The sequence below is a fragment of the Neophocaena asiaeorientalis genome, unplaced genomic scaffold, assembly GCF_003031525.2.
Source record: "Neophocaena asiaeorientalis asiaeorientalis breed wild unplaced genomic scaffold, Neophocaena_asiaeorientalis_V1.1 scaffold713, whole genome shotgun sequence".
Taxonomy (NCBI): Eukaryota; Metazoa; Chordata; class Mammalia; order Artiodactyla; family Phocoenidae; genus Neophocaena; species Neophocaena asiaeorientalis.
In genome coordinates this window covers 53,327-79,351 of record NW_020174925.1, presented here as the reverse complement: position 1 = coordinate 79,351, position 26,025 = coordinate 53,327, and the positions used below count along the sequence as shown (strand labels likewise).

General features: G+C 44.7%; 1 protein-coding gene across 3 annotated transcripts in view; it reads right to left on the bottom strand.

The window, feature by feature from the left end:
- SORD (sorbitol dehydrogenase) overlaps window positions 1-26,018 on the bottom strand; it is a 35,305-nt gene extending 9,287 nt beyond the window's left edge. The window contains exons 1-4 of one of the 3 annotated variants that reach the window (XM_024761365.1): window positions 25,812-26,018; window positions 15,524-15,557; window positions 11,476-11,640; window positions 4,129-4,288 (exon numbers count right to left, since the gene is read on the bottom strand). In XM_024761365.1, the coding sequence (XP_024617133.1) occupies window positions 4,129-4,288; window positions 11,476-11,640; window positions 15,524-15,557; window positions 25,812-25,874 (422 nt within the window). In that variant the 5' untranslated portion in view covers window positions 25,875-26,018. The remainder of the gene's footprint in view (window positions 1-4,128; window positions 4,289-11,475; window positions 11,641-15,523; window positions 15,558-25,811) is intronic. The other 2 variants (XM_024761367.1, XM_024761366.1) reach the window with 2 other exon arrangements.
- Between the last annotated feature and the right edge of the window lie 7 nt (window positions 26,019-26,025).

Below are 26,025 nucleotides of genomic sequence, written 5' to 3'. Positions count from 1 at the left end.
ACTTGCTCCAAAAATTCAAAACCAGTGAGTACTGAGAGGCTTAAAGGGTTTGAACTGGAAGCCAGATATGTCTGATTCCAGAGCCCATATCATACTGCTCCCCTCTGAAAATGCTATCCAAGATAAAGTGTGGTGTGGCTGTCATTCATAGATGAAAAGTTCATTCACAAGGGTTTAACTTAACACCATTCCAGCATTTCATCTGCTTCTCAAATTTATAACCTTTCTGGTTTCGTTTAAGCAAACAATCCAGACTATCAGCAGCTTTGCGAAACAGTGATTAGAATCTGACTTCACTCTGTACATTGTCTCCCATATTACACACTTCAGAAGAACCACATCTGATAGCAGCAGCTGCCTGGCTGTCCCTGGATTGGTTAAGCAGATTAAGTGCTGTGTTACCTTTGCCACTGGGTTCTTGGTTTTCACTTCCCTGTCCACTGGCACCTTGACCCTCTTAACCATCCCACTGATGAAGACAGCAAATATTTGCATAATGCTTTACAGATTTAGAGAGCTTTCTCCTCCATGTCTCATTTAATCCTCACCATGAACTTGTCATGCAGTAAGGGCAGGCTTTGTTGTTGGTGGTGGTGTTTTTTTTTGGCCATAAGGCTTGCAGAATCGTCGCTCCCAGACCAGGGATTGAACCCAGGCCCTTGGCAGTGAAAGCCCAGAGTCCTAACCACTGGACTACCAGGGAATTCACGGACAGGCTTTGTTTTAAACTTTATTCTACAGAAGCAGAACTGAAGCTGAAGACATTGAGAGACCTGCCCAAGGTTACAAGGCTAGTGAGCAGAAGAGCAAGACTTAAACCCAGATCTCCTGATTCCATATCCTCTGCCTGTCCCGCATCGGCTGCCTCTCGGTACAAGCAGCTCCGTAGTTAATATCTAACTTCTGCTAGCTCCCCACTGCCCAGTATTTATTCAGCACATCCACAACCTCCACACGCAAGAACGTGAAAACCCTCAAGTTCCAAAAAGAGAAAAAAGTGGCAGCCAAACCATGTGCTGATCCCCATGATCCTTCTGTTCCTGATCCTCCACAGAATAAATAACAAGGCCTGCATTCGGCCTGACTGGTGCCCACCACCCCTTTTATCTCCCCTCCCCTCTGCTTCTCTCATATCATTTCCCACATGCCAATCCACTCTCTTGCTCTGACTGTCATCATCCCTTCTACCCAGCAAACCTACCCCATCAATTCCAAATAAGGGGGAAGAGTTTGAAGTGAAATAATGAAGATTCCCAAACTCTCTCAAGGACCCTCAGTCACACACACTCTCTCCAACAGTCCTGCCTCTTCACATTTGGGCCTCCCCCAAAGCTGGTGCTGGGGCTAAACAGAGGGTGGCCTGTGGTCAGGAACTGTGTGCTCCTCTCATCTTCTGCTCTGACTTCCCTTTGGAATAAGAATACCAGGGAGAAATGGGATTGGGGATGGTGATGAGAGAGGATTGTTACGTGGGAGATTATTCCACTGATTAGGCAGATGCTGCCTTATCACACATGCAGCCGTTGCCAGAGTCCTGGGGTCCAGCCCTTTTGCCACTGACCTGGGGAGAGTTACTGGGTCCTCCTTCCCCAACCTTGTTCAGTGGAGGTTGAGGGAAAGGGGATGAGTTTCTTCCCGGCCCTAATTGTTCATGATTTTATAAACACCAGAAAATGACAAAGCAACTTGGTGGTTTTCACAATGGGATCCAGGAAATAGGAAAAAGGGTTAAAGAATGATCAAGGGCTTCCCTGGTGGCGCAGTGGTTGAGAGTCCGCCTGCCGATGCAGGGGACATTACCAAAAAAAAAAAAAAAAAAAAAAAAGAATGATCAAGAAGCCAAGGGGGAAGCAGGAAGACAGAAAGAAAATAATGTGGGTCGGAAAATAAAGAAGGTGTGGCAGTGTACAAATCTGCACAAAGAGAAACCAGAGAGAAGGGTGTAGATCCAGGGCTGGGCTGAGGACACAGATACAAAGTGCCCCAGAAGAAGAGGAAAGGTAGGGGTTGCATGTCCCCTAGAGGCCCTCCACAGCCCTCCCCTTGCCATTGCCAACCAGAACACTTCCTCCCACACCATTCCCTGCAAACCACTTGCACCCCCACCCCCCGACCCCGATTCCCAGTGCAAGCCTCCTTTTCAGGCCTATCCCTGTAACATCCACCAGATACAAGGCCATAGCTATGACACATCATGGCACTGTTTACTGAGCTCCTCTTCAGTGCCAGGCCTCGTGCTGAGTACTCGATATGCTTTTCCCACTGAATCCCATCACTAATTCTATGCATTTCATCATGGCGATGCTATTATTTCCATTGCACAGGAGACTGAGGTTACAAAGTTTAAGTATCTTGCTCAAGGTCACACAGTTGGCAAATGGGAAAGACCAGTGGTTAGTCTCAAGCTTTACCGCCATGCTCTTCTGCCTTCCACGAAACACCTGTTTGCCACTTTGACTTGGAAAGGACCCAGAAAAAGTGGGAAGATTCAAGAACCACTCGCTCAAAGGTGGACTCTGCGCAGGTAAACTGCTCTCTCCTAGAGTGCTGACTTAAACTCATCACGAGGTCCCTGGCCTGTAACTCCTCTCAAGGCTTCCAGTAGACACTAGAAAACTCAGATCTGTCAGACCGCCCCTGTGACTGGCACCTGGACTTCAAAAGACAAGCCCCATCCTAGCCAAAAGAGTGACTGCCGGGGCCAGGCTGGGGTAGGAGGAAAATGTGCCTGGTCGGTTCAGAAGGAAAGCAGCATCCCAGAGCTCCATGGGCTGGGGCCCATGCAGAAGGTATAGCCCTCTGCTTCTGCCAGACACAACTTCCCCAAATCACTTTGAGAGTTGAGGTAGGGTACTGAGCACAGGGCAGGAGCTTGAGAATCACAGCCACCCCAGCTTGACTCCTGGTTCTGTTCTGTGTTCAAGCCAATTAGCCAGTTAGCCTTCTCCTGCCTCTGCTGACTCTCACACAACACTGCAATACTGGTGCCCACCTCGCCATTACAGTTATGAAAGTTAAATAAGGCATGCAAAGCACTTATTAGCACAAGGCCAGGCACGTAATAACAATAATTGTGGGGACATCCCTGGTGGCACAGTGGTTAGGAATCCATCTGCCAATGCAAGGGACAAGGGTTCGAGCCCTGGTCCGGGAAGATCCCACATGCCGCAGAACAACTAAGCCCGTGCGCCACAACTACTGAGCCTGCGTGCCACAACTACTGAAGCCCATGCGCCTAGAGCCAGTGCTCCACAACAGGAGAAGCCACCACAATGAGAAGCCCATGCACTGCAACGAAGAGTGGTTCCCGCTCAACACAACTAGAGAAAGCCCACGCACAGCAACAAAGACCCAACGCAACCAAAAATAAATAAAAAAACAAACAATAATTGTGACTTTATGTGCATTTCCTTATTCAAGAGATTAAAGGAGACTGAAGCAGGGCTTCCCTGGTGGCACAGTGGTTGAGAGTCCACCTGCCGATGCAGGGGACACAGGTTCATGCCCCAGTCCGGGAAGATCCCACATGCCGCGGAGTGGCTGGGCCCGTGAGCCATGGCCGCTGAGCCTGTGTTCTGCAACGGGAGAGGCCACAACATTGAGAGGCCCGCATACCGCAAAAAAAAAAAAAGAGACTGAAGCAGAAGAAGGTTAAGTCATTTCCTCAAAGTCACTCACTAGGAGGCAGTGGATCCAGGGTCCCAAAGCTCAAATTGCCCTGGCTCCACACCACAGTAAATCCTAGTTGTTGCCAAGGTTTCTACTGTTACAAGATCTCTTTCTCATCGCTGCAGTGGAAACCAATAATGGAGGACAACTACAATAAATTATCTCCAAGATGGCTGGAGAGGAGTGAGTGATTTCAGCAATGGTTTTCTATTATGGCTCTATGTGAGGGAAAGTTAGAGTGAAAGACTAAAAAGCAAGCACTGTGAGTCAGTCTTAGCCGTAGTCAGGCTACCCTCCCTCAATGCCTCCAAGAAGGGCAGGCCTGCCAAGGGATGCCTCATGTCTAGAATTATGAGCTAAAAAGAATGAAGAAATCACTATAGGAAACTAGAAGAAAGAGCACCAAACAAACATTGGAGAAGAGGTCCCAGGTGGCACAGCTGGGCCATGGGCACTAACTTGTAGCAGAAGTTAGCATTGTGCTTGTAGAACCGGCAGAGGTTCCCGTCATCAGGGGGCGTGGCACAGAAGAAAATGGTTGGTGACAGATTGTATCGGCCAATCTTGCAGAATTCATCAGCTTCTCGGGGAGCACCAGGCTCGATGGCAACACGATCACCTGGGGGGAAAAAAACACACAGGCAGGGGCAGAGATGCTGTGAAGAGACTCGTGCTCATGGACAGATGCCAGCAGGGGAATCTGGCCGAATGAGCCTCCCTCCCCACTGGGGACCCAGGGTACGCCAGGCAAGCCCAGCTCATTAGTGCCTGCAAAGGAAATACCAAATGCAGCACATACACTCTGGAAGAAAATGACCAGTCCGCCTCTTCACAGGCTAGTTTGGCCTGCCTGCTCTTTTATTGGCTCATGGAGCAAGCCAACTTGCCCCTCCAGCTCCACAGCCACCTCCCAGCTTGGGAAACACACAACCAGTCCCATCAAGCCAGGTTTAGTTCCCATTTCAAACTGCTGTGAAAGAGGTGGCTAGTGTGTGGAATTTGCAGGCATTTTTTGCTTCACCTGTTTTGATAATATGCTGAAGGGAGTCATAATGATGGCATGTTTTATGTTCAGTCTCCTAGACAATAACTGATTCCTGGTTAGCAGAACCACTAAGGCAAATGACCCACAGAGGCCTCAGACTCGGGTACAGCAGAGTAACTTTCAGGCTTGTGAATGGCCAGCTCTATTGTACTTCTATTCTGTGTCTCACTATGCCCACTTGGAAACCCAGCTTTAGAATTGGCTCTTGCATCTTCTTAGTATGAAAATTTTCAAATGTACAGCAAAGTTGAAAGAACTGTATGGTGAGCACACAGATGTTCTCAACTTGGTTTCTTCAATTAACATTTAGCTACAAATTAATCTGAAACTTAACCTTCAAGGTAACTGGGACAATATGCTTGTAGAAGTGTTTGCTCCCCTTTGCTTTTATCATCAGTGTACCTCCTTAATCCCCTTCTAGCCTGATTCACTTATCTTGTTATGAGAATAGTGTGTAACTTTGTGGCTGGAGACTTGCAAAGAATGAAGATAACGAGAAATTTTATTCTCAAAATAGTGACATATTACCTGCAACCACAGATTCAATATCAGCCCTGAGAATAAAGATCCTTGGTACTTAAAAAAAAAAAAATTAACTACATTCACTTTATCACATATCCATCCCATCTATCCATCTCTCTTCCATCCATCAATTCATCTTCTTTTCTAATGCATTTCAAAGTAGGTTGCACACATGGGTACACATCACTCAGCTTCCTATCACTATACTTCAGCTTGCATACCATTAGACTTCAGAACTTGTTTATGGTTCCTTATTAAGGTAAAGGTTAGGTGCTGACAAAATGCACAAATATTAAGTAGATCATTAGATGAAGCTGATAAAGGCATTCACTTGTGTAATGTAAACTCCCATCAAGACAAAGAACATTAACACTACCTCAGAAATTTCATTCCTTCAAGTCCCTTCCCAGCCAATCCCCACCCCACCCCCAGAGGGCGTACTAACAGAGTTAGGGCCCACCTGTGCCTGAGGACTGTGTTAGGAGCCTGAGAAGAACCTGTGAGAGGTCTGCCCTTCACCAAGCAGAGACATGTTAAGCTATTTTTATAAGTCTTTTGTGTTCAAAGGACTTACTGGATAGTGTAGTCCTGGTATGTAGTAAGTACACATTAAAAGTACCAGTAGTGATGGTGATTGTAGTAGTAGTAACATATAGTAGCATTAATAACAATCTTTATTGAATTTATCATTGTTATAATTATCTGAGGTGGTACTATCACAGAGGAAATTCAAACAATAAGATAAAAAGGCAGGAGGATGTGACCAAGATGGCAGAGTAAAAAGAACCTAAGCTCACCTTCTCCCATAGGCACACCAAAATTACATTTACAGAGTAACTATCAATGAGAACTAGCAGAAAAGATTTTCCACAACTAAAGATATGAAGAAGGAACTACAACAGATGGGTATGAGGGGCAGAGATACAGTATAGTCAAGACCCACACCTCTGGGTAGGCAACCCACAAACAGGAGAATAATTACAAATGCAGAGGTTCTCCTCCAAGAGAATCCAAGGTCAGAGCCCCACATCGGGCTCCCCAGCCCAGGGGTCCTACACTGGGAAGACGAATCCCCAAAACATCTACTTTGAAGGCCAACAAGACTTTTGTACAAGACAGCCAGAGGGGGCTGTAGGAAACAGAGACTTCACTATTAAAGGGCACTCACAAAATCTCACACACTGAGACCCAGCACAGAAGCAGTAATTTTTTTTTTTTTTTTTTTTTTGTGGTACGCTGGCCTCTCACTGCTGTGGCCTCTCCCATTGTGGAGCACAGGCTCCGGATGCGCAGGCTCAGCAGCCATGGCGCATGGGCGCAGCCGCTCCGTGGCATGTGGGATCTTCCCGGACCGGGGCACGAACCCACGTCCCCTGCATCGGCAGGCGGACTCTCAACCACTGCGCCACCAGGGAAGCCCAGAGGCAGTAACCACTTGCTAATCTTGGAGAGCTTCCCAGAGAGGCAGGAGGTAAATGGGACTCCTTCTGGGAACATAGATGGTGGCAGCAGCAATTTGGGGGAGCCTGTTCTACCACAAGAACACTGGTGCTAGCAAGTGCCATTTTGGAGTTCTCCCTCTTGCCTATTAGTGCAAAGGGCTTACGTGCCCACCAACCAGTCAGAACCAGTCCCCGGACCCCACAGGCTGCACAGCCAGCCATGCCAGGACTCAGCCTCAGCTACCAGTGGCTGGCAGCCTCGGCACAAAGCAGGGCATGGCCGCCAACTAGGCCAGGAACCAGACCCACCAACCCACAGTAGTCAGCATGCCACAACAGAAGGCCCCATGCTGCCCACATAGGTGACACCCCTCTGGTGACCAGAGGGAGCGTGCTGCTGGCCCCACAGTATATCTCCTACATCAGTCTAATTCTCTAAGATTGGGAAATGAAACTGATCTAACTAATGTATAGGAATAAAAACAGAATTGGGCAAAATGAGGCGGTAGAAGATTATGTTCTAAACAAAAGAACAAGATAAAACCTCAGAAGAACTAAGTGAAGTGGAGATAAGCATCTACCCAATAAAGAGTTAGTTCAAGGTAATGATCATAAAGTTGCTCAATGAACTTGGGAGACGAATGGATGAACACAGTGAGAAGTTTAATGAAGAGTTAGAAAATATAAAGAAGAACCAAACAGAGCTGAAGAATACAATAACTGAAATTAAAATAAATACACTAGAGACTCTGGTGGGGCTAATGGCGGACTCTGGGAGGGCTCACGCCAAGGAGTACTTTCCAGAACTTCTGCTGCCAGTGTCCTTGTCCCCGCGGTGAGCCACAGCCACCCCCTGCCTCTGCAGGAGACTCTCCAACACTAGCAGGGTAATATGGAAAATCAAAAACTGCGCTGTACCCCTACAATCTTCCCTTGAGCTCCCTCCCAAATTTCCTTATAATAGTTTTAAAAGATTTGCCTTTCTGAATAAAGTTATTTACTACTCCATCTGACTTTTATTTTCATGTAGGATACGAGGTGGAAGTATACATCACTGAGTTGGGACTTTTCTTATTTTTAATATAAGAATCGAATGCTATAAACTTCCCCCAGACACTACTTTAGTCACATCCCACAACTGTCATTGTTTTTTTTATTACCTTTAATTTCAAAAAAATTTCTTTTAGTTTACTTAGTGACTTCTTCTTAGACATGTGGTTTATTTAGATGAGTGTCATTTAACTTCCACATATTTGGGAGTTTTCCAGATATCCTTCTGTTATTGATTTCTAGTTTAATTCCATTATGATCAGAAAATGTATTTTGTATGACTTAAATTCTTCTAAATTTGTTGAGGTTTTATTTCCCAAAACATGTTCTATCATGGTGAATGTTCTACGTGTACTTGAAAAAAAATGTGCATTCTGTTGCTTTTAGGTGGTATGTTCTAAAAATGGCAATTAGGTCAAGTTGACTTTAGTATTATTCAGGTGTTCCGTATCCTTTCTGATTTTTCCATCTTCCTGTTTTATCAGTTTTTTTAGAGAGGAATACTGAAGTCTCCAACTATAAATATAGACGTGTCTATTTCTCCTTTCATTCTGTAAGTCTTTCCTTGGTATATTTTGAAGTTTTACTGTTAGGTACATCAATATAGAATTATTAAGTCTTTCTGGTGAATTTTTGTAATACTTCTCTTTATCCCTTGTAATATTCTTTGCTCTGAATTACAAGTTTTATGATATTAATATAGTCACTGGCTTTCTCTTGAGTAGTGTGTGCATGCTAACGTTTTATATATTTTTATTTGTAATCTATTTAAATATTTATATTTTAAAAAGGGTTCCCTATAGACAACATTTTTTAATATGATCTGACAATGTTGAAACAGAGCAGGACCCTACTATGGTCCTTCTCCCCATGTCCTCAGCCTGCCTTTTGTCTGTGGAAAAACTTCAGCCAAAGAATAAGTTTAATGAGAGAAGTGAGAAAATGCAGAAACAAAGGAAAACAGTCAAGGAAGAACAAATAATAATAATTTAGTCATTAAGCATACTCAAGGAACTTTAGTTCCTTCTCAAGGGCTATAGGTAATATTCTGAGCCATATCCTGTGAGCTGTCTTATAGATACTGAAACCCCCTTCCAGGTGGAAAGTATTAACTACATGACGACCAGACTGAAGCCATGACATAAGCTGCCACAACTCCGAGAACTGGCTTCAAGGAAATGGGAACAAACCGACCCTGGAACTGAAGCCTAAATGTACTTAAATCAAGATGACCCTGATCAGACCACCTCCTGATTAGTTTCAAGATGACTGTCAGAGCCGACTGTGTTGTTTTTGCATGTAGCCCCCTCCCTCTGTCTATAAAAGCTGTAGCCAACTGATTGTCAGAGGGAGGAGTCGGCCTTTGGACAGGCGTCCGCTCTCCCCCACCTCCCTGCACCTTGGTTGCCTGCATCCAAAATAAAGCAAGCTTTCCTTTCCACCTAAAACAAAACAAAACAAAAAAACACTAGAAGTAATCAACAGATTAGATGATACAGAGGAATGGATCAGTGAGCTGGAAGACAGAGTAGTAGAAGAAAAAAAAATTCTTTAAAACAAGGATAGTTTGGGACTTTCCAGGTGGCACAGTGGTTAAGAATCTGCCTGCCAATGCAGGGGACACAGGTTCGAGCCCTGGTCCGGGAAGATCCCACATGCTGTGGAGCAACAAAGCTCGTGCGCCACAGCTACTGAGCCTGCGCTCTAGAGCCCACGAGCCACAACTACTGAGCCTGCATGCCTACAGCCCGTGCTCCGCGACAAGAGAAACCACTGCAGTGAGAAGCCCACGCACCACAACAAAGAGTAGCCCCCACTCGCCACAACTAGAGAAAGCCCCTGTGCATCAATGAAGACCCAATGCAGCCCAAAATAAATAAATAAATTTATTTATTTATTTAAAAAAAACAAGGATAGTTTAAGAGATCTCTGGAACATCAAACATACTAACATTCACATTATAAAGGTCCTAGAAAAAGAAGAGAGAGAGAAAAAGGCAGAGAACTTATTTGAATAAATGATAGCTGAAAACTTCCCTAACATGGGAAAGGAAACAGATATGCAGGTCCAGAAAGTACAGACTCTCAAACAAGATCAACCCAAAGCAAAACTTAAAGAGAAAAGGAACTAGTGACATACAAGGGAACTCCTATGAAACTGTCAGCTAGCTGACTTTTCAGCAGAAACTCTGCAGACCAGAGAGGAGTGACATGATATATTGAAAGTAATGAAAGGGAAAAATCTACAACCAGGAATAAGAATATTCTACCTGGCAAGACTATCATTCAGATTTGAAACAGAGATCAAGAGTCTTCTAAGCAAGCAAAAGCTAAAAGAGTTCAGCACTACTAAAATGGCTTTACAAGAAATGTTAAAGGGACTTCATTAAGTGGAAAATAAAACCACAACTAGAAATTTGAAAATTATGAAAGGAAAAATGTTATTGTTAAAGGCAAATATACAGTAAAGATAGTAGATCAATCACTCATAAAGACAGGAGGAAGGTTAAAAGACAAAAGTAGTAAAATCATCTATATCCATAATGAGAAGTTAAGGGATACACAAAACAAAAATATGTAAAATATGATGTCAAAAACATTGAACAATGGACTGGGGGAGTAAAAATGAAGGATTGTTAAAATGCATTTAAACTTAAGAGATCAGCAACTTAAAATAATCACATGTATATATATATAGGTTTTTATGTATATAAGTATTTATGTATATCCTGATATCTGGTCTCCTCAACTATACTGAAGCATCCAGGGATCATACCTTCTCAATTTTCTATATCCTCCAAAGCACTGGGCACAAGGCTGGACCCACTGTAGATGCTGATTAAGCGCTTGTTATAACTTAAATTTAGAGAAGCCCACTTCCTATTATGACTTATATTTAGAGACCTTGTCCCACAGGTAAGAACCAATCAGTGGCTGTTGGAAGCTATGAACCTTCCATTTTGGGATAACCCTGCAAAACTTCAGTGGCTTTCTCGACTTCACTGATGACAAATGGAGGGCCTGACTTAACATTCCCAAATGAGACACATGTCTAGCTTCTTCAGAGCTAGTGGATCCCTCGCTATGCAGCCAGGCTCAGAGAGCCTTATAACACAGGACGGCACCTCCTGAGAACTCCCTCCTTCCCCCAAATAATCCATCATCCCCAGGCTATTAAGTGGCCTCATCAGGAAAGGAAGGTTAAAGCCAACAGCTGGCTATTCTAAGACAGCTTGGATTTAATTCACTGAGTTGGGGAACATCACAATCTGCCACAGCTGAGAATTCCTCCCTGAATTAAGCAAATCTAGAAAAACATTGGTGGTTTCCCAGTCATCCAATAAGATCAATGCTGCATAGAAGGCCCTGGTTCTTAGCATGTAGAGGCATTCTGTTGTTCCTGTGGCTGGAACGTTTTTCCCCTCCCCTTTACTTGGCTTATTTCTTACTTGCCTTCAGGTGTTGAACTAATTGTCCTTCCTCAGACAAGCCAGGGGTCTGGAGGGTAGTATACACTGATTGCACCCTGTATTCTCCTCTGCTTCCCTCAACACAATTTTGATTAATTTACTGTCTGTCCCAGCTGCCTTCTCCTGCGGAACATAAGATCCATGTGTGTAGGAACTGAGACTGTCTTGTTCATTGCTGTATCCCCAGTGTTTAACAGAGGGCCTGACCCTGAGAAATCACGTACAGATATTTGTGTTGAATGAATAAACAAATCCATTGGCTGAAGGGCTTTGCTGACCTGGTTTTAGGCGTTTGACCAATGATCCCACTTTTACAACTGTTCCTGAGGCTTCATGCCCCAGCACCATTGGCTTTTTCACAACAAAATCTCCAATTCGACCATGCTGCCAGTAGTGGACATCTGAGCCGCAGATTCCAACAGAATGCATCTTCAGCAGCACCTCTGATAAGATAAAGGAGAAGGAAAAAACAAGTGAGGGAGGGAAGGACCTCTCTGCCCCTCTGAGGCACCCTGGAGTTTTTCCTCTGGATGAAGGAGAGGGCTTGGTTTCAAAGGCCAGGTACAAGATTTAGATGACAGAGAAAAACAAGCTAAACAGCAACCTTGATTAAGTCTTGTAAGGCAAGAAAGCTTCCACAGAGCAAAATAATTGCATGTGAGGGCTACTTCTATGCATCAGCTTGGCTTGGATATGGTGCCCAGTTGTTTGATCAAATGCTAGATGTTGCTGTGAAGGTGTTTTTTAGATGTGATTAACATTGAAGCACATCCATGTTCATTGCAGCTTTACAATAGTCAAGATATGGAAACAATCTAAGGGTCCACCGATGGATGAATGGACAAAGTAAATGTGGCATATATACACAGTGGACTATTAGTCATAAGAAAAGGAAATCTTGGGACTTCCCCAGTGGTGCAGTGGTTAAGAATCCACCTGCCAATGCAGGGGACACGGGTTCGAGTGCTGGTCTGGGAAGATCCCACATGCTGCGGAGCAACTAAGCCTGTGTGCCACAACTACTGAGCCTGCACTCTACAGTCCGTGAGCCACAACTACTGAAGCCCACGCACCTAGAGCCCATGCTCCTCAACAAGAGAAGCCACCACAATGAGAAGCCCGCGCACCGCAACGAAGAGTAGCCTCTGCTTGCTGCAACTAGAGAAAGCCCGTGCACAGCAACTAAGACCCAATGCAGCCAAAAATAAATAAATTTTTTTAAAAAAAAGGAAAAAAAAAAGCAACAACATGGATGGACCTTGAGAGCATTATGCTAAGTGAATAAGTCAGAGAAAGACAAATATCTTATGATCTCACTTATATGCGGAATCTAAAACCAAAACCGAAAACAAAACAAAACAAAAACGTACCAAGCTCCATAAATACAGAAAACGGTGGTTGCCAGAGGCAGGGAGTGGAGGGTGGGTGAAATGGGTGAAGGAGGTCAAAGGGAACAAACTTCCAGTTATAAAATAAATCAGTCATAGGGAAGTAATATACAGCATAGTGACTATAGTTAATAATACTGTGTTGCATATTTGAGAGTTGCTAAGAGAATAGATCTTAAAAGTTCTCGTCAGGACTTCCCTGGCAGTCCAATGGTTAAGACTCTGCACTCCCAGTGCAGGGGGCACGGGTTCAACCCTGGTCGGGGAACTAAAATCCCACATGCCGCACAATGCAGCCAAAAAAAAAAAAAAGTCCTCATCACAGGTAAAGAAATTTGTAACTATTTGTGATGACAAATGTTAACTAGCCATTGTGGTGATCACTTCACAATATATACAGATATCAAATCATTATGTTGTGCACCTAAAGCTAATATAACGTTATATGTCACTTATACCTCAATAAAACAAACATTTAAACCAGTAGATTCTGAGTAAAGCAGATTACCCTCCACACTGTGAATAAGCCTCCTCCAATCAGTTGAAGGGCTTAAAAGAATTCTGAGGTTTCCTGAAGGAGATGGAATTCTCCACAAGACTTACCTGAAGTTTCAACCTGCTGGTTATCTCTACAAATTTCAGACTAGGCAGCTTCCCCCACCCTGTCTCTCTCTATATCAAAGTAAATCTATATATAAATAAATATAAATAATAACTTTTCTCTCAGTTCTGTTTCTCTGGAGAACTCTGATTAGTACCGAATGAAAGATATTATTAGTAGGAAGAAGTGTGTCAACTACCTAAGAGAAAAAAACTGTTTTCTAGGAGATAACTGTTTCCAGACAATTAATATGCTATGCTTGATTCTTAACCATTCATGAGAGAGGCTGGCACAATCTAGGCTTGCCAATACTTTGTGCGCTATCAGGCTGAGCTCTTCATGCCTGTTATTTTGTTCAAAAGTGCACCTTTAATTTAAACCATCCAAAGATTTCAACTGGCATTTCTCCTTCACAGGTCTGAATATAGTGAGATTTGGTGATATTGTTTTTGTCAGTTTTCCAAGTTTACAATAATGATGCTACTGAGCCCCTTTGCTGAATTAAATCCCAAAGGATTACTGGTCTAGTCTGACTGAGTTTACCACATTACAAAATATCTCCCTGAGAAAAAGTTCTGCCTTAGAAAGACAAAGAGACCCAAAGCTCTGCTCTGCACTCAGATGTCTTACACACTGCCCTTGCCACAAACCATGGGAGATCCAACAGGTGTGGCTCTGTAGAACTCCCTTCATCCTTGGCTTTGGTGAACAGAGTAAGAAGTGGCAGGGTGGATCCTGAGATCAAAGGTAGGGAAAAGTCATCCGAGTTAGGAAAATTATCTCAGAGTTTCCTCTTGTGAAGTTACCAATTTATAATAAGAGATTAAATTTGAGTTGCTAGAACTCTAGCTGAAATTTACCATCATTTCCCCTTCCAATTCAAGGGCGGCAAGAAAGAGAGAAGAATGCTGCTCCAGAGAGAGAAACAGTAAAGGATCCTTTGGATCCAAAACAGCCACCACCCCCCCTTTTTTTTTTTGCCACCTCTGGAATCCACACTAACTTTTCAGAACACAATGAAGTGTCTCTTTCACTTCTCTGAACGTAATATCTCAGTAAAAACACTGAGCCTTAAATATACATTACTTGGTAAACACTGATAGAAACAGCTATTGTCTGTATTCTTATTGCTATAGATCAGTAACCCAACTGGCCTTTGAGTAGCAAAGCTCTAGAGGCTCTACGAAAGCTGTCTTCAATCTGATGTTCACACAGAAGCCACAGTTCTGGGGTAAGGTGGGACAAGGTGGGGAAGCACACCCCCAACTCATCAAGGACAGAAAGAGAACCGAGTGGCTGGGTGTGGGATGAGCTATCTATAGACACTTTGCCCCTTACCACCAGCCTCACTTCCTGCTGTGGGACTCCAGAGATGGAAGGAATTAGAGAACTGTCAGTTGTGATCTGCCATAGCTAAGAGGGTGGCATGACCTCCAAAAGTACAGGAAACGTGCATGTCAGCTCAGCTCAGCAGGTTCGGCCAGAAGGAGTGGAGCAAAGGTGAAGGGAACCCTGCCCCAGTGTGCTCACCCGATTTCTGCTCCTGGTTGATTAGGGTAGTAGGGTAGGGCTGCATGGAGCCCCTCCCATCCCCACCGGACAGAAGGTCCTGGTCTTCCTGGACCTTCCTGGGTGTTCCCTTTTGTAATTAAAAGATTAAGATCTATAGACTCACTCCATTTCAAAGTTTGGATTAGGGTTAGGACATGATTCAGCCACCCAAATATAAGCCACACAAATATAAGCCAACCTCTGGCTTAAAGAGGACCGAGTAACTCTGTCATTAGTTCAAAACAGGAACAATTCTGCCTTTGGTCCATAAATTGAAGAATTTTATGTCAAAAACTCTTTGGGAGAAGTCAGCAGTTTGATATGGTAACTCTCTTGGTTCTACCACTGTTTCTTTTATTTCATGTAGCAGCCAGATTGAATCTATCCAGTCATGCTGGGGACAATGGACTACGTTGAATGCCTAACAAAAGCATAGTTTTTTTTTTTGTTTTTGTTTTTTGCAGTACACGGGCCTCTCACTGTTGTGGCCTCTCCTGTTGCGGAGCACAGGCCCCAGACATGCAGGCTCAGCAGCCATGGTTCATGGGCCCAGCCGCTCCGCGGCATGTGGGATCTTCCCCGACCGGGGCACGAACCTGTGTCCCCTGCATCGGCAGACGGACTCTCAACCACTGCATCACCAGGGAAGCCCAAAAGCATAGTTTTAAATGGAGGCTTTTAAGTAATAAACAGTAGGAAAAGAGGGCTAAATGAGCAATGCACATGTGTCTCCAGGGTAAACAATAAGAAACAATAAAATATAAGGCAAGTATTCCCAGGACCTACCATTTGGGCCTGGTTCAGGGATAGGATAGTTCTCCTAAAGGAAACAAAATAGAAAAACCATTTAGTATGCATAATAACTTTACCTTATGAACATTTTCAATCTTTTTTTTAAATTAAAGTTTCCTTCAAATAATTCTTCTTATAATTAACACAGACTCAGACCATACTGCTGCTGGGTAGATGCCTGAGGGGCTACCCTGAATACTGCTGACTCTAACTTCTGACCTCATCCCACCCACTGGTGCAATTTGCTGTGGACCAAGAAAAAGTATACTACTTGCACACCTTGGGAGAAAGGATGCTTCTGGGTCTCTAATATGGAATGTGGAAAATACATCCTTAGATACAGATTTGTTTGGTCTGGCAAACTCATACAGGGCAAGGATGAGGTGTTTCTGGCAGTTGCATAGGAGGGTTTTTGTCTCTAGACAGGTTGGAGAAAGTGCGTGTGCTCCGCTCATTCACGTCAGTGCACAGACCAATAGTTGTTACTTACTCTCTTCCAAAACCTCCCATGTGGTGTTTTAGAGGCCCCTTGGGAACACATAGCACCTGCATTTTGCCCACTCTCACCGAGTTAAAAAGCAATCTGGTGTTCACAGCTATTTATGATGAGGATGATGATAATTTACCAAGCTTTTTTCCCACTGCCAACTGGCTAGGAAATTCCTGGTGACAGGGAGGAGGGGCAGTGAGTAGCCAAATCCAAGTGTTCATTTTATTAATTCTTTGAAGGCAGCCAAGCAAGAAGAGGGAGAAGGGATGTAAAAAAGTGTTCACTGTACATACTGTGCCAGACAGTCTACTGGGCTTTACATACATCATGGCACATGGCCACCATTTGTAGATGAGAAACCTGAGGCTAGGAAGTTAAATAACTTGGTCAAGGTCATATGGCCAGAGTGGATAAACCAGGTCTAATCCCAGATGTGTATGACTCCCAAGTCTGCCTCACTGCATCCCACTGCACCTCCAAGGTAGAATCTGCCTTTTCTCCTTCAGTGGTGATGTAAGGAAAGTCAATCAGGGGATGAGTATTTTGGAACTGGGCATAATGCACAGTGCTCTGGGAGGAAGCACTGCTCAAACCTTGCCTCCTTCAGAAGGCCTCCCCCAGATACTTTTATGGGTAGCAATAAATAATCCTAGGGCTGGGAAGGGATAGTTAGGGAGTTTGAGATCGACATGTACACTAAAATGGTTAACCAACTGTATAGCACAGGGAACTCTGCTCCATGTTATGTGGCAGCCTGGATGGGAGGGGAGTCTGGGGGAGAATGGATACATCTATAGGTATGGCTGAGTCGCTCTGCTGTGCACCTGAAACTATCACAACATGTCAATCGGCTATACTCCAATATAAAAAAATAATAATAATCCTAGGGCTATTTTGCTAGCAAGATAAGTACCTAGTTGCCAAAGACTATGCCTTCCATCTCTGGCACCAGGTACAGTGCCCTGCTCCAAACCTGGGGGGCTTGCACTGGTTAAATAATCACCCTCCATAACAGTATTTCCACAGAAGTCTGAGGTTCTTGCTCATTGGAGATTACCAGCCCTTTCTGTTGTGACAGCTCAATGCTTATCTGAACTCCCTGTCTCCAGTGAAACAAAGGTCAAAGGGATAATGCCAATGCTGATTAGCTAACACTGACCAACTTCCTTTTGTCAGGTCCTGTGCTAAGTGCTGTGTATGCATCACCTCAGCTCATCCCTAGGACAATCCTATGTAGTGCCTTTATTATTACCCCATTTTTTGTATGATGAGGCTGAGGAATGGGGAGATTTAGCAATTTGTCTATAGTAACACTAAGGTAGTAAATGATGGAGCTGCATCCAAAGCAGCATCACGTGGGCTCAAGAGGCAGCTTTTTCATCTCTTAATAAATCTGGAAGGCAGAGAGGAAAGAAGGAAGGAAGGAAAGGAGGGAGGGAAGGAGGGAATCCATCTAGGACCGGCAACTCTGGATAGCTGGCTGTCACCAAAACCTTTCTCAAAATTGCTGGTTCCACATCTGGCATTACACAGTATCAGGGACTGCTGTGTAAAGTTCTGCTTCTGTTACACAGAGTAAAATTTTAAATTGCAGGTTAAATTGAAACTAAAGAGTAAGTAAGGCCTTTTGTTTCAAACATGGAACTGTACTCTCCCCCACCCTCATAGTCCCCTAAAGACACTAGTAGGCAGCTTCCCGGGCACTGGGAATTCCACAGCATACTCTTCACATCCTTGGCTCCAACCAGGCCAGGCCCAAACACCCCATTTGGGGTGGAAAGGTGGTAAGAGCCAAACTCAAAGCCACAGTTGGGGACACCAAGTTGCCCTTGGGTCACTAGAGATTACTACTGTAAATGTCTGTTGGAATTAACGGAGCTGACCAACTTTGCCCTTACCACCTGGGCAAAGCTGCAGCGTCTCTCCTGGACACCAGAGGGTGCTGTGCCGATAACCTGGATTTTCCTTAGTAGCAGAACACACATTATGGAGAACTTAAATACCTCTCCCTGAAAACCAACTTTCTTTTTTTTCTCTTTCTTGTTGATTCTAATCACCCTTACAGCTCAGCTTGGCTCCTGTCTCCCTTCTCTGCAGGAGACATGCCACCTAAGCACTAGACCATGTTAAGACCAGTCTCTAAGTTTGTAAATATTATCCTAAGCGTGGCTGCAGGGCTCACAAGGTCTTCAAAAGTTATTACAGCATGGTTACTAAAAAAACCCTGCTTTTCATTTATGGTTCCTTGGTATGATGTTGGCTAAATCCTGTTTACTTAATCTCCTTTTCTGTCGCAGATTACGGTGGTGATATTCTTTCATTTATCCTATTTTTCATGTGTCAAAATTTCTTAGCTCCTCTGAGATCGGGAACTTTCACTTTTAACCCCCTGCCCCCTTTCTTCATTCCCAAAGGTTTTGTAATCAGGCATATTCATAGTTTCCTGAACAGGATTTCTTATCTTTCTGTGAGTGATAGTGACAAGGGGATAAAGAGGAGTTGAGTAACCGTTCTTTACTGAGTTATGTAAGTTTTACAGCATTTTTCACTGAAATACTTAACTTACATATTCTCCTTTCCATGACCTTCAGGTCTCCCCACCACTGGCACCACCACCACAAATAAATCACGGAAATACTTCAGGAAGAACTCTCTGTGGGAACACAGAATCATCTCAAGTGCCTCTCACATCCTAAATGTTATCTTGCCTTTCCTAAATATATTTTCTCAAATTAGCTTAAATATATATTTCCTGAATATACACTATTGGCCCCCTTTCCTCAACTTCCAGCTGCACATCTGAGTTCACACCCTCGGTACATCTTGCCTGGATTGCAGCAATGGCCTCAACATGAGGAGAAATTAGAAGATGCCCTTTCCCTCCTCCAGACAACATAGCTGGTACAGTGGTGAAGAACTCAGACTCTGGAATCGCTGTCTGTGCTGAAACCCAGGCTCCCCTCCAGGAGCTGTGTGACCTCGGGGCAGTTACATAACCTCTTTGTGCCTTCAATTTCCTCCCCTGTATAATGAAGATAATCATAAAATAGAGTGCCCTTGGGAATTCCCCACCAGTCCACTGGTTAGGATTCCTCGCTCTCACTGCCAAGGGCCAGGGTTCAATACCTGGTCGGGGAACTAAGATCCCACAAGCCATGCAGCACGGCCAAAACAAAACAAAAACAGTGCCAGACTCACAGTAAATAAATTAGCTCTTATTACAAAAGAAATAAAATCAAAATCCTTTCTGTATAATCAGCTCACAATACGGTTGAACCAGCTCTGGACAACCCTGTCCGTTTCCTCTTGAAAAGGGTAGTTTTTAAAAATTGTTTTGGGGAAAAGCTGTATTTCTCTTGTTTTCACGTCAATATTAAGAGAACTTGACTGCTCCTTAAAAGGCTGGAATTCAGAAGAAAGTCAAGTAGGATTCCAGCAGTGTTTTTAGGCTTGATTCTATCAGTTGAGTGTAAAAGCCATACTCCCTGCCTTAGAGTAAGGGACAACAGGCATGGCTATGAGAAAGCGGCCAGTTTTGCCCTAGGTCTTTGTAGCCCACCTTTGCCACCTGCTCTGCCTGCCAGGTCTCCTGTCAACCTGTTGGCTGGCTGCCCTACACCCTTAAGGAGAGCAGAGCAGACAATCTTACTTTTGCTTCCCTCCCTCCTCAACTTTCCCCCTCCCTTCAGGGCTTGAAGGGTGTTTTGAGGGTGGGAGGAAAATCCAAAGGTTTCCCATTTGGCCACTTTATCCTAAAAGGCTTTGTTCTAGCCGCATTGGTCCTGTCCTGGCAAACTCGGGGTCAAAGTAGAAGGGTCAGACACTCTCCCAAAGTTCACTGAGCCAGTCTCCAGCCTCCAGCCCAGGCTCTCTGGGCTCCAACCAGCCTCCTGCTGATAACAATCTTTCTAAAATGCAAATTCATTTAAAGTGCCCAGTGGCCCTGCAAAATCCTAAACCCCTCATTTTGCGGGCTACCTGCCTCCTTGCAAACCTCCTGCAATTCCGAAACCACCGCACACGCACTCCCTCACCTCAAGGGGGCCATTTCTCCACTGGCCAATTCCCCTCCTTCTTCACTGAGATCCCACAGGAGGTGGGAAGTGAGGGGAAGGGAGACATCTAGAATGACTTTCTAATTCCTGTGGGAACTCAAGGAGATTTTAGGTTTGGGTGTGTTGGGACTGTGGTGTCGGGGGACATCCAGGTGGGGTTGTCCAATAGGTCGTTGTACTCCTGGGACTGGGGATCAGGCATGGGTCAGGGACAGAGACTCATGAACATGAATCATGAACATGGAGAGAAACAATGACTTCCTGAAAAAAGCCTTCCCTATCCTCACCATCCTTCCTCTCCTGAGTTTCCCCAGCACCTACAATTGAATCCATATGGGATGGTTAAAGGATTATTTCTCAGCTGTGATAAATAAACTATAAAAAAATTCCTCCTAATTCAAAATGTATGAACATAACTATACATGAACCTATTAGATGCTTCTTTATTTAAAGCAAAAATATGAAGACTCTGAGCTTGGTTGGATGCTCTAGCCTATTAGTATCACTGATTAAGTGCTCATTGTGTTCAGGTCTACGTAACTGAACATTTACATTTCTAAAACATTATTGAGCTGAATATCACTTCACAAAATCCAACCATATTTTCTCCAACAATTAATGTTCTTCTTGTAAATCTGGTTTGGGGAAAACTGCCAGCTTTAACAGCCACACTAAAAGACTTAACAAGTGGACGCCAATACGGTATACATGAGTACGTATTTTCCCTCCGTAATTTCTCTATCATGCAATTTTAAAAGAAATTTTCCCCACATCCATCCATAATTCTAGTTTTCCCCACAGAACAGGGTTACTTTTACCAGGTCTCTTAGTAGTGCTAGGACTTATTACATAAAATGTTAAAATCCTATTTGTGGTATCGTTTACTGTTCCTCCTGCTTTTAGGGGAAAATGTTAGCTTTCTACTTCTTGGCCTTTTGCAGACAAAGGCACTACCCTTCCATAAGAGTTGGCAGAGATGGCAGTATTTGCTGGATTTAACTGCCTATTGTTTATCTGGTTGGGTTTTGTTTTATTGTTAAAACATAATTAAGATGAAAGTGAAAGGAGGCGTTTCTTTAGGCTATTTGCTACTACCTAGTTTTCTCTTTTTCTGAAGGAGTTTTAGATTCTGTTTTCAGCCTCAACTGCCTCTGACTTATAAGTCTAGCTCAGGTATTAAAGGGTTAAGTGGCCTGCATTTCCTCACTCACAGTAATCTCCCAGTTTAACCCAGCTTTTCCTTGAAGCCTTTCAGGGCCCTTTAATTTGATTCTATAGAAGCAAGCAGCTCTGTCTACTAGTAGCAAAACCAGGGAGAGACCTGACATTTAGGACCATTCCTCTTTCTACAATCCCCTCCTCCTCACTCCAAATCTTAACAGCAATGTGTATATGCAAGGAGGGGATGCCTTGAATGTGCTGTATTACAGATACAGAATTATCTTACTTTTTGAAATATCATTACAGATTCAAAGCAATTCTTTTGACATCTGGCATAATACATTTCCTCACAGAGCAAAACCTCTAAGAAATATCTTCATGGTACTCTGATTAATGTTTAAACTTGATGCTGACACACTATTTTCTCTGCCCTTTGTAATTAAACAACATTAACCATCATTCTGAAATGATTCTTTTCCCTTTAACTTGTTCTCTTCTCATGCAGCTAATCATAAAACAAAAATGTGACTACATCCCCTGCATGGTGTCCACCTCGCTGCTCCTGTTCTCCCTGTCCAGATGCCTGGAATCGGAGAGAGTTGGCCATCAAGAATAAGGGAGATAACGTGTACTCAGTATGCTCCATGGACTGGCCCTGATAGGTGATGCAATATGCACAGAAATTGATAGGAGCATTTAGAAATGTTTACAGCATTCTGACATTGCTGCAACATCCAAATGTTGGTACAAACATATTGGTCCATGGCCAACTGGAAATAAAAATAAAATTGGTCCTTCATCTCTGATACATTGTGAAGCACAAACTATCCCATCAAACAGCTTCTTCAAAGAAAAACTAATTTGACTATTTGATATCCCAACTCTATGAACTAGTAATTCAGAGAGAGAATTCTGTAGGGGAGCAGAATTTGCCATCCCAAAATATGTCTCTAGGGCATATTAATTATTTTAAGCTGGCTATTTTTTTTAAGAAACAGCAGATTTGGGAAAAGCTCGGAAAACCCAAGTGACACATTTGTAAGTGAAATCACCACTTATAAGGGTGTCTCCCTCAAAGTACCAAAAAGAGGAGTATGACCTAATCTCTAGAAACTCATCAGTGGAGAAGGCAATGACTTAAAACTGTATAACAACCTTACCCTTGTTTTCTGTGCTTTTCCTGGCAACCTCCCATAAGTGACTCTCCCTGCCCTCAACATCCTCTTTTCTCTTTAGCTGAGGATGGTATTTAGGGTGAGGGCTTTGGACATTTTGGCAACTTTCTCAGTTTTCCTGGGCCTCTCCCATGTATACATGTTAATAAAATTTTGTTTTTCCCCTGTCTCATGTCAATTTAATTCTTAGACCTGCCAGAAGAACCTAGAAGGGTAGAGGAAAATTTCTTACTCCCCGATACTATCTAATCCTCACACAACCCAGAGGTGAGTACTACTATCATCCCCATTATACAGACAGAAAACTGAAGCAGAAAGTAATTTGGCAAGTCATGCAACCAGAAGCAGTAGAGCTGGGGCTAAACTCCACTCTGGCCCCAACCTGGCTTGTGACCTCGTTACTGTTTCCATTTGAAGAGATCTCAGCCAGCTGACACTGTTTGCTGATAGGCTGTTCGTCTCTATGCATCAGCTTGGTCACCTCTTCCACTGCTTCTTAAAAGTCCACACGTTCTCTATTTAAAATGGTGTGTGTGGGGGGAAGAGGGGATATAGGAGTCCTAAGTCCTCATGATACGGAATGATATAAAGAAACCGACAGTCTCTCAGTATATACATGTGTATATACACTCCCACCCTCTCTGATTTACCACCCAACTTATAAATGCCCCAAAGCCCAAACCACTGTGCTGGCCCAAGTCCCCAGGCCACGGGGCACTGCCTCCGCCCTTGCTGGGACTGTGGTGATCACTAGCTACCTAGTAGTGAAGGAGTTTAATTTTTCCTTCCCTGCAGCCACAGCTTGGAGAAAGAAAAGGGAATTCTGCCTTCTCCACAGGCAGGTAGGAGGAAGGCTGGGTGTCAGGTTTCCTTCCTGGTAGGTAGGGGACAAGTTTCAAGTGGCCCAGGTCTAACCCCATTTCAACCCCAAACCACTTAGCCTATTTGCTTTAAGGAAGGGGGTACAAGGGCAGAGATACCCTACCAGGGGGTTCCCTATGGAGGCGCTGGGGGACGACCATGCTCAGGAAGGAGTGGTGAGGGCCAGAAGAGTCTGTGTTGGGTTGCAAGTGTCTCCAGATCCCTAGAACCAAGGTAATTTCTCAGAGACCCCAAAATGTCCTGTCCCAGAGACATCTTAAATTCAAGCCTGATCTCATCATTTTAATCTACTCTCCTTTGTCTAGTAAATGAACCCCATCACCTCCAACAGAGCTGGGGTCCTCCTGAATCCACCCTGAATGAACCCTTTCACCCAGTTAGCGTACACATCCCACAACCATAAGCTACATTCTCCAGCCTATCACATTCTCATCTCTCTAGGATACACTCACCCCAACCCAGCCCCTAATTCAGTCAGGAGGGGATTCTAAGGCACAACTGATAAGACCAACTGTAGGTGAGCCTCCCCACCCTCCCTCTTCTTTATTCGAGGCTTTGTTCTACTGAGCCACATAAACAGTGGCTGAGCAGTGGGAGAGCCTGAGCTTAGGAATTAAGGTAAAGCAGATACTGGGGTTGTAATTACAGTTCTGCTTATTATTAGGTACATGACTTTCAGGCAGCCCCTGAGCAGATGGAGAGGCAGGGCCTATCTACCTCTCCAGCTTCACCACCGGTGCATTCAGTGCATCACACTATTTACAGGACCGGTAAACAAGACTTGCGATTTTGTACTTCACTTAGTTTGCACTTGCTCTTCCACTTACATGAATGACCCCCAGTTTCTGTCCAAGAAACAGCTAAGTATCATCCATCTCTTCCAGAGCCTCTACCCTGGGCCAAGGGCACCCTGTGAGGCCTTTACTCTCTATGCTCCATCAAAGCCCTCACACAGTTTTATTGTTTACAGCATCTGTCTGACTCCCTAGAGCAGCTTGCGGGTAGGGGCTGTGTCCTCCTCCTCCTCTCTGGACCCCCAGCCCAGTGCTTGGCACATGGCAGGCACCCGCTCATCTAGTAAATGTTTGTAGAATGCAGGACTGAGCTTGAAATCACTCTGTAAGCTGTGTAGAGCTGTACCACTTTCCTTTCTTCATAATACCATCTGGCATTTGCAGCAATAAAAACTAATAGTGTCACTTTAATTCAGGACCTTGGGTGGAAGCTCCAAGGGGAGTAGAAAGAACACTGGAATGGGAGTCTGAACTTCTGGGTTCTTTTCTGGGCTCTGTTAACTAATGAAGCCTGTCACCTTGGAGATGGCACTTTCCTCAGCTGAGGAAATGATGAGTTGGCTCTGGGCAGGAGTTCTTAGTCTGGGGTTCACAGACCTCTAGAGGGTCTATGAAGGAGAGGCTTAAAGGAAGTCCATGAACTCTCTGAAACTGCTGCCAAACTCCATCTGTTTGCATTCTGTGGGGAGAGAGACCACAGATTCTCAAACAGTCAAGAACTGCTAATCTGGATACTTTTCTGAGTCTCTCCAATCTAGACCCTGGCGCATGTTCTCTGTGAGGGGGAAGGAAGTACTAGGGAACAGCAGAGATGGCCGGCACTGGTCCCACATACCCACTGCCCAGGCCCGCCTGCGAAGGGCTCTGTCAAGGGAGCCCTGGCACAACCACAGGGCTGACTCTGCAGCTCCCAGAAGTTTGGCCCCATGAGCCACTGAGCAGAGGCAGGATCTGGAGTGGAGAAGACACACACGTAATGCTCTTAAAGGGACAGGGGAGCAGCATCAGGAAGGAAAATGGCTGGAACATGAATCAGATGTGGACTACGGGAGGTAAGGAGGAAAGGAGCTTTAGAACATGAAGACTATCAAGATCCAGAAATCTGGAACAAGCATGGCGAACACCAAGAGTCTTGGAGATGGAGGCCTGTGCTGGCAGGAAAGTGGAAGGAGCTCGCACTTTCTGAGTATCTATTAAGTGCTAGGTACTCCGCTGATCATAATAATCCTGCAAAGGAGGTTTTATCAGCCCCAAGCATGAAAGATTAAATACGAGTTCCACAGCTTTTAAATGTCCCTATGGCCCCCCATTCTGCCCTGCACTGTCTACTCAGAGAAGAAGTTCAGCACGCGTCCTCTAAACCAGGCAGCCTCTCTGGTATCTCTTCTGCAAAGTGCAATGACAAGAGGCTGGACTATGAATCTGCAGCTGGCAAAGGAGGGAGAAGGCTTCAATCATTTTGCAACCTTCCTGGGTTCTGGCCACGTGCCGGCCACTGGGCTCGGTTCCAGAAGGCACACGACAAGAACCCTGCTCTTAGCACCTTAAAACTAACCGCCTACCGTGCCCCTCCCCCCAACATGGTAACCAGCTCCTATCTGGGCGGCCTGGGCGCGCAGCGTGGGGCCCGCACCGCGCTGGAATTGGCCAGCTCAGACCGCGGCTGCGCTTGGAAGTGAATAGGGCAGGAACGGGCAAGACTTCCCACTCCCATTCCAGTTTTACCAAGCGCAGGTCTCCGGGTCCGTGTACCACCAGGGAGAGGTTCTCGGGCTTCGCCGCCGCCATGTCGCTCTCTACCTCTTGGGTCCGCCGAGGCTGCAATCCGCAGCTCTTGAGGTGGTTCGGTTGGCGGCCCCGTGCAGAGCTGGGGATAAGGGGCGGTAGGCTGGGCTTTGCCTGGGAGCGCGTGCCCGGCCCGGGGCGGGGTTTCCTAGTA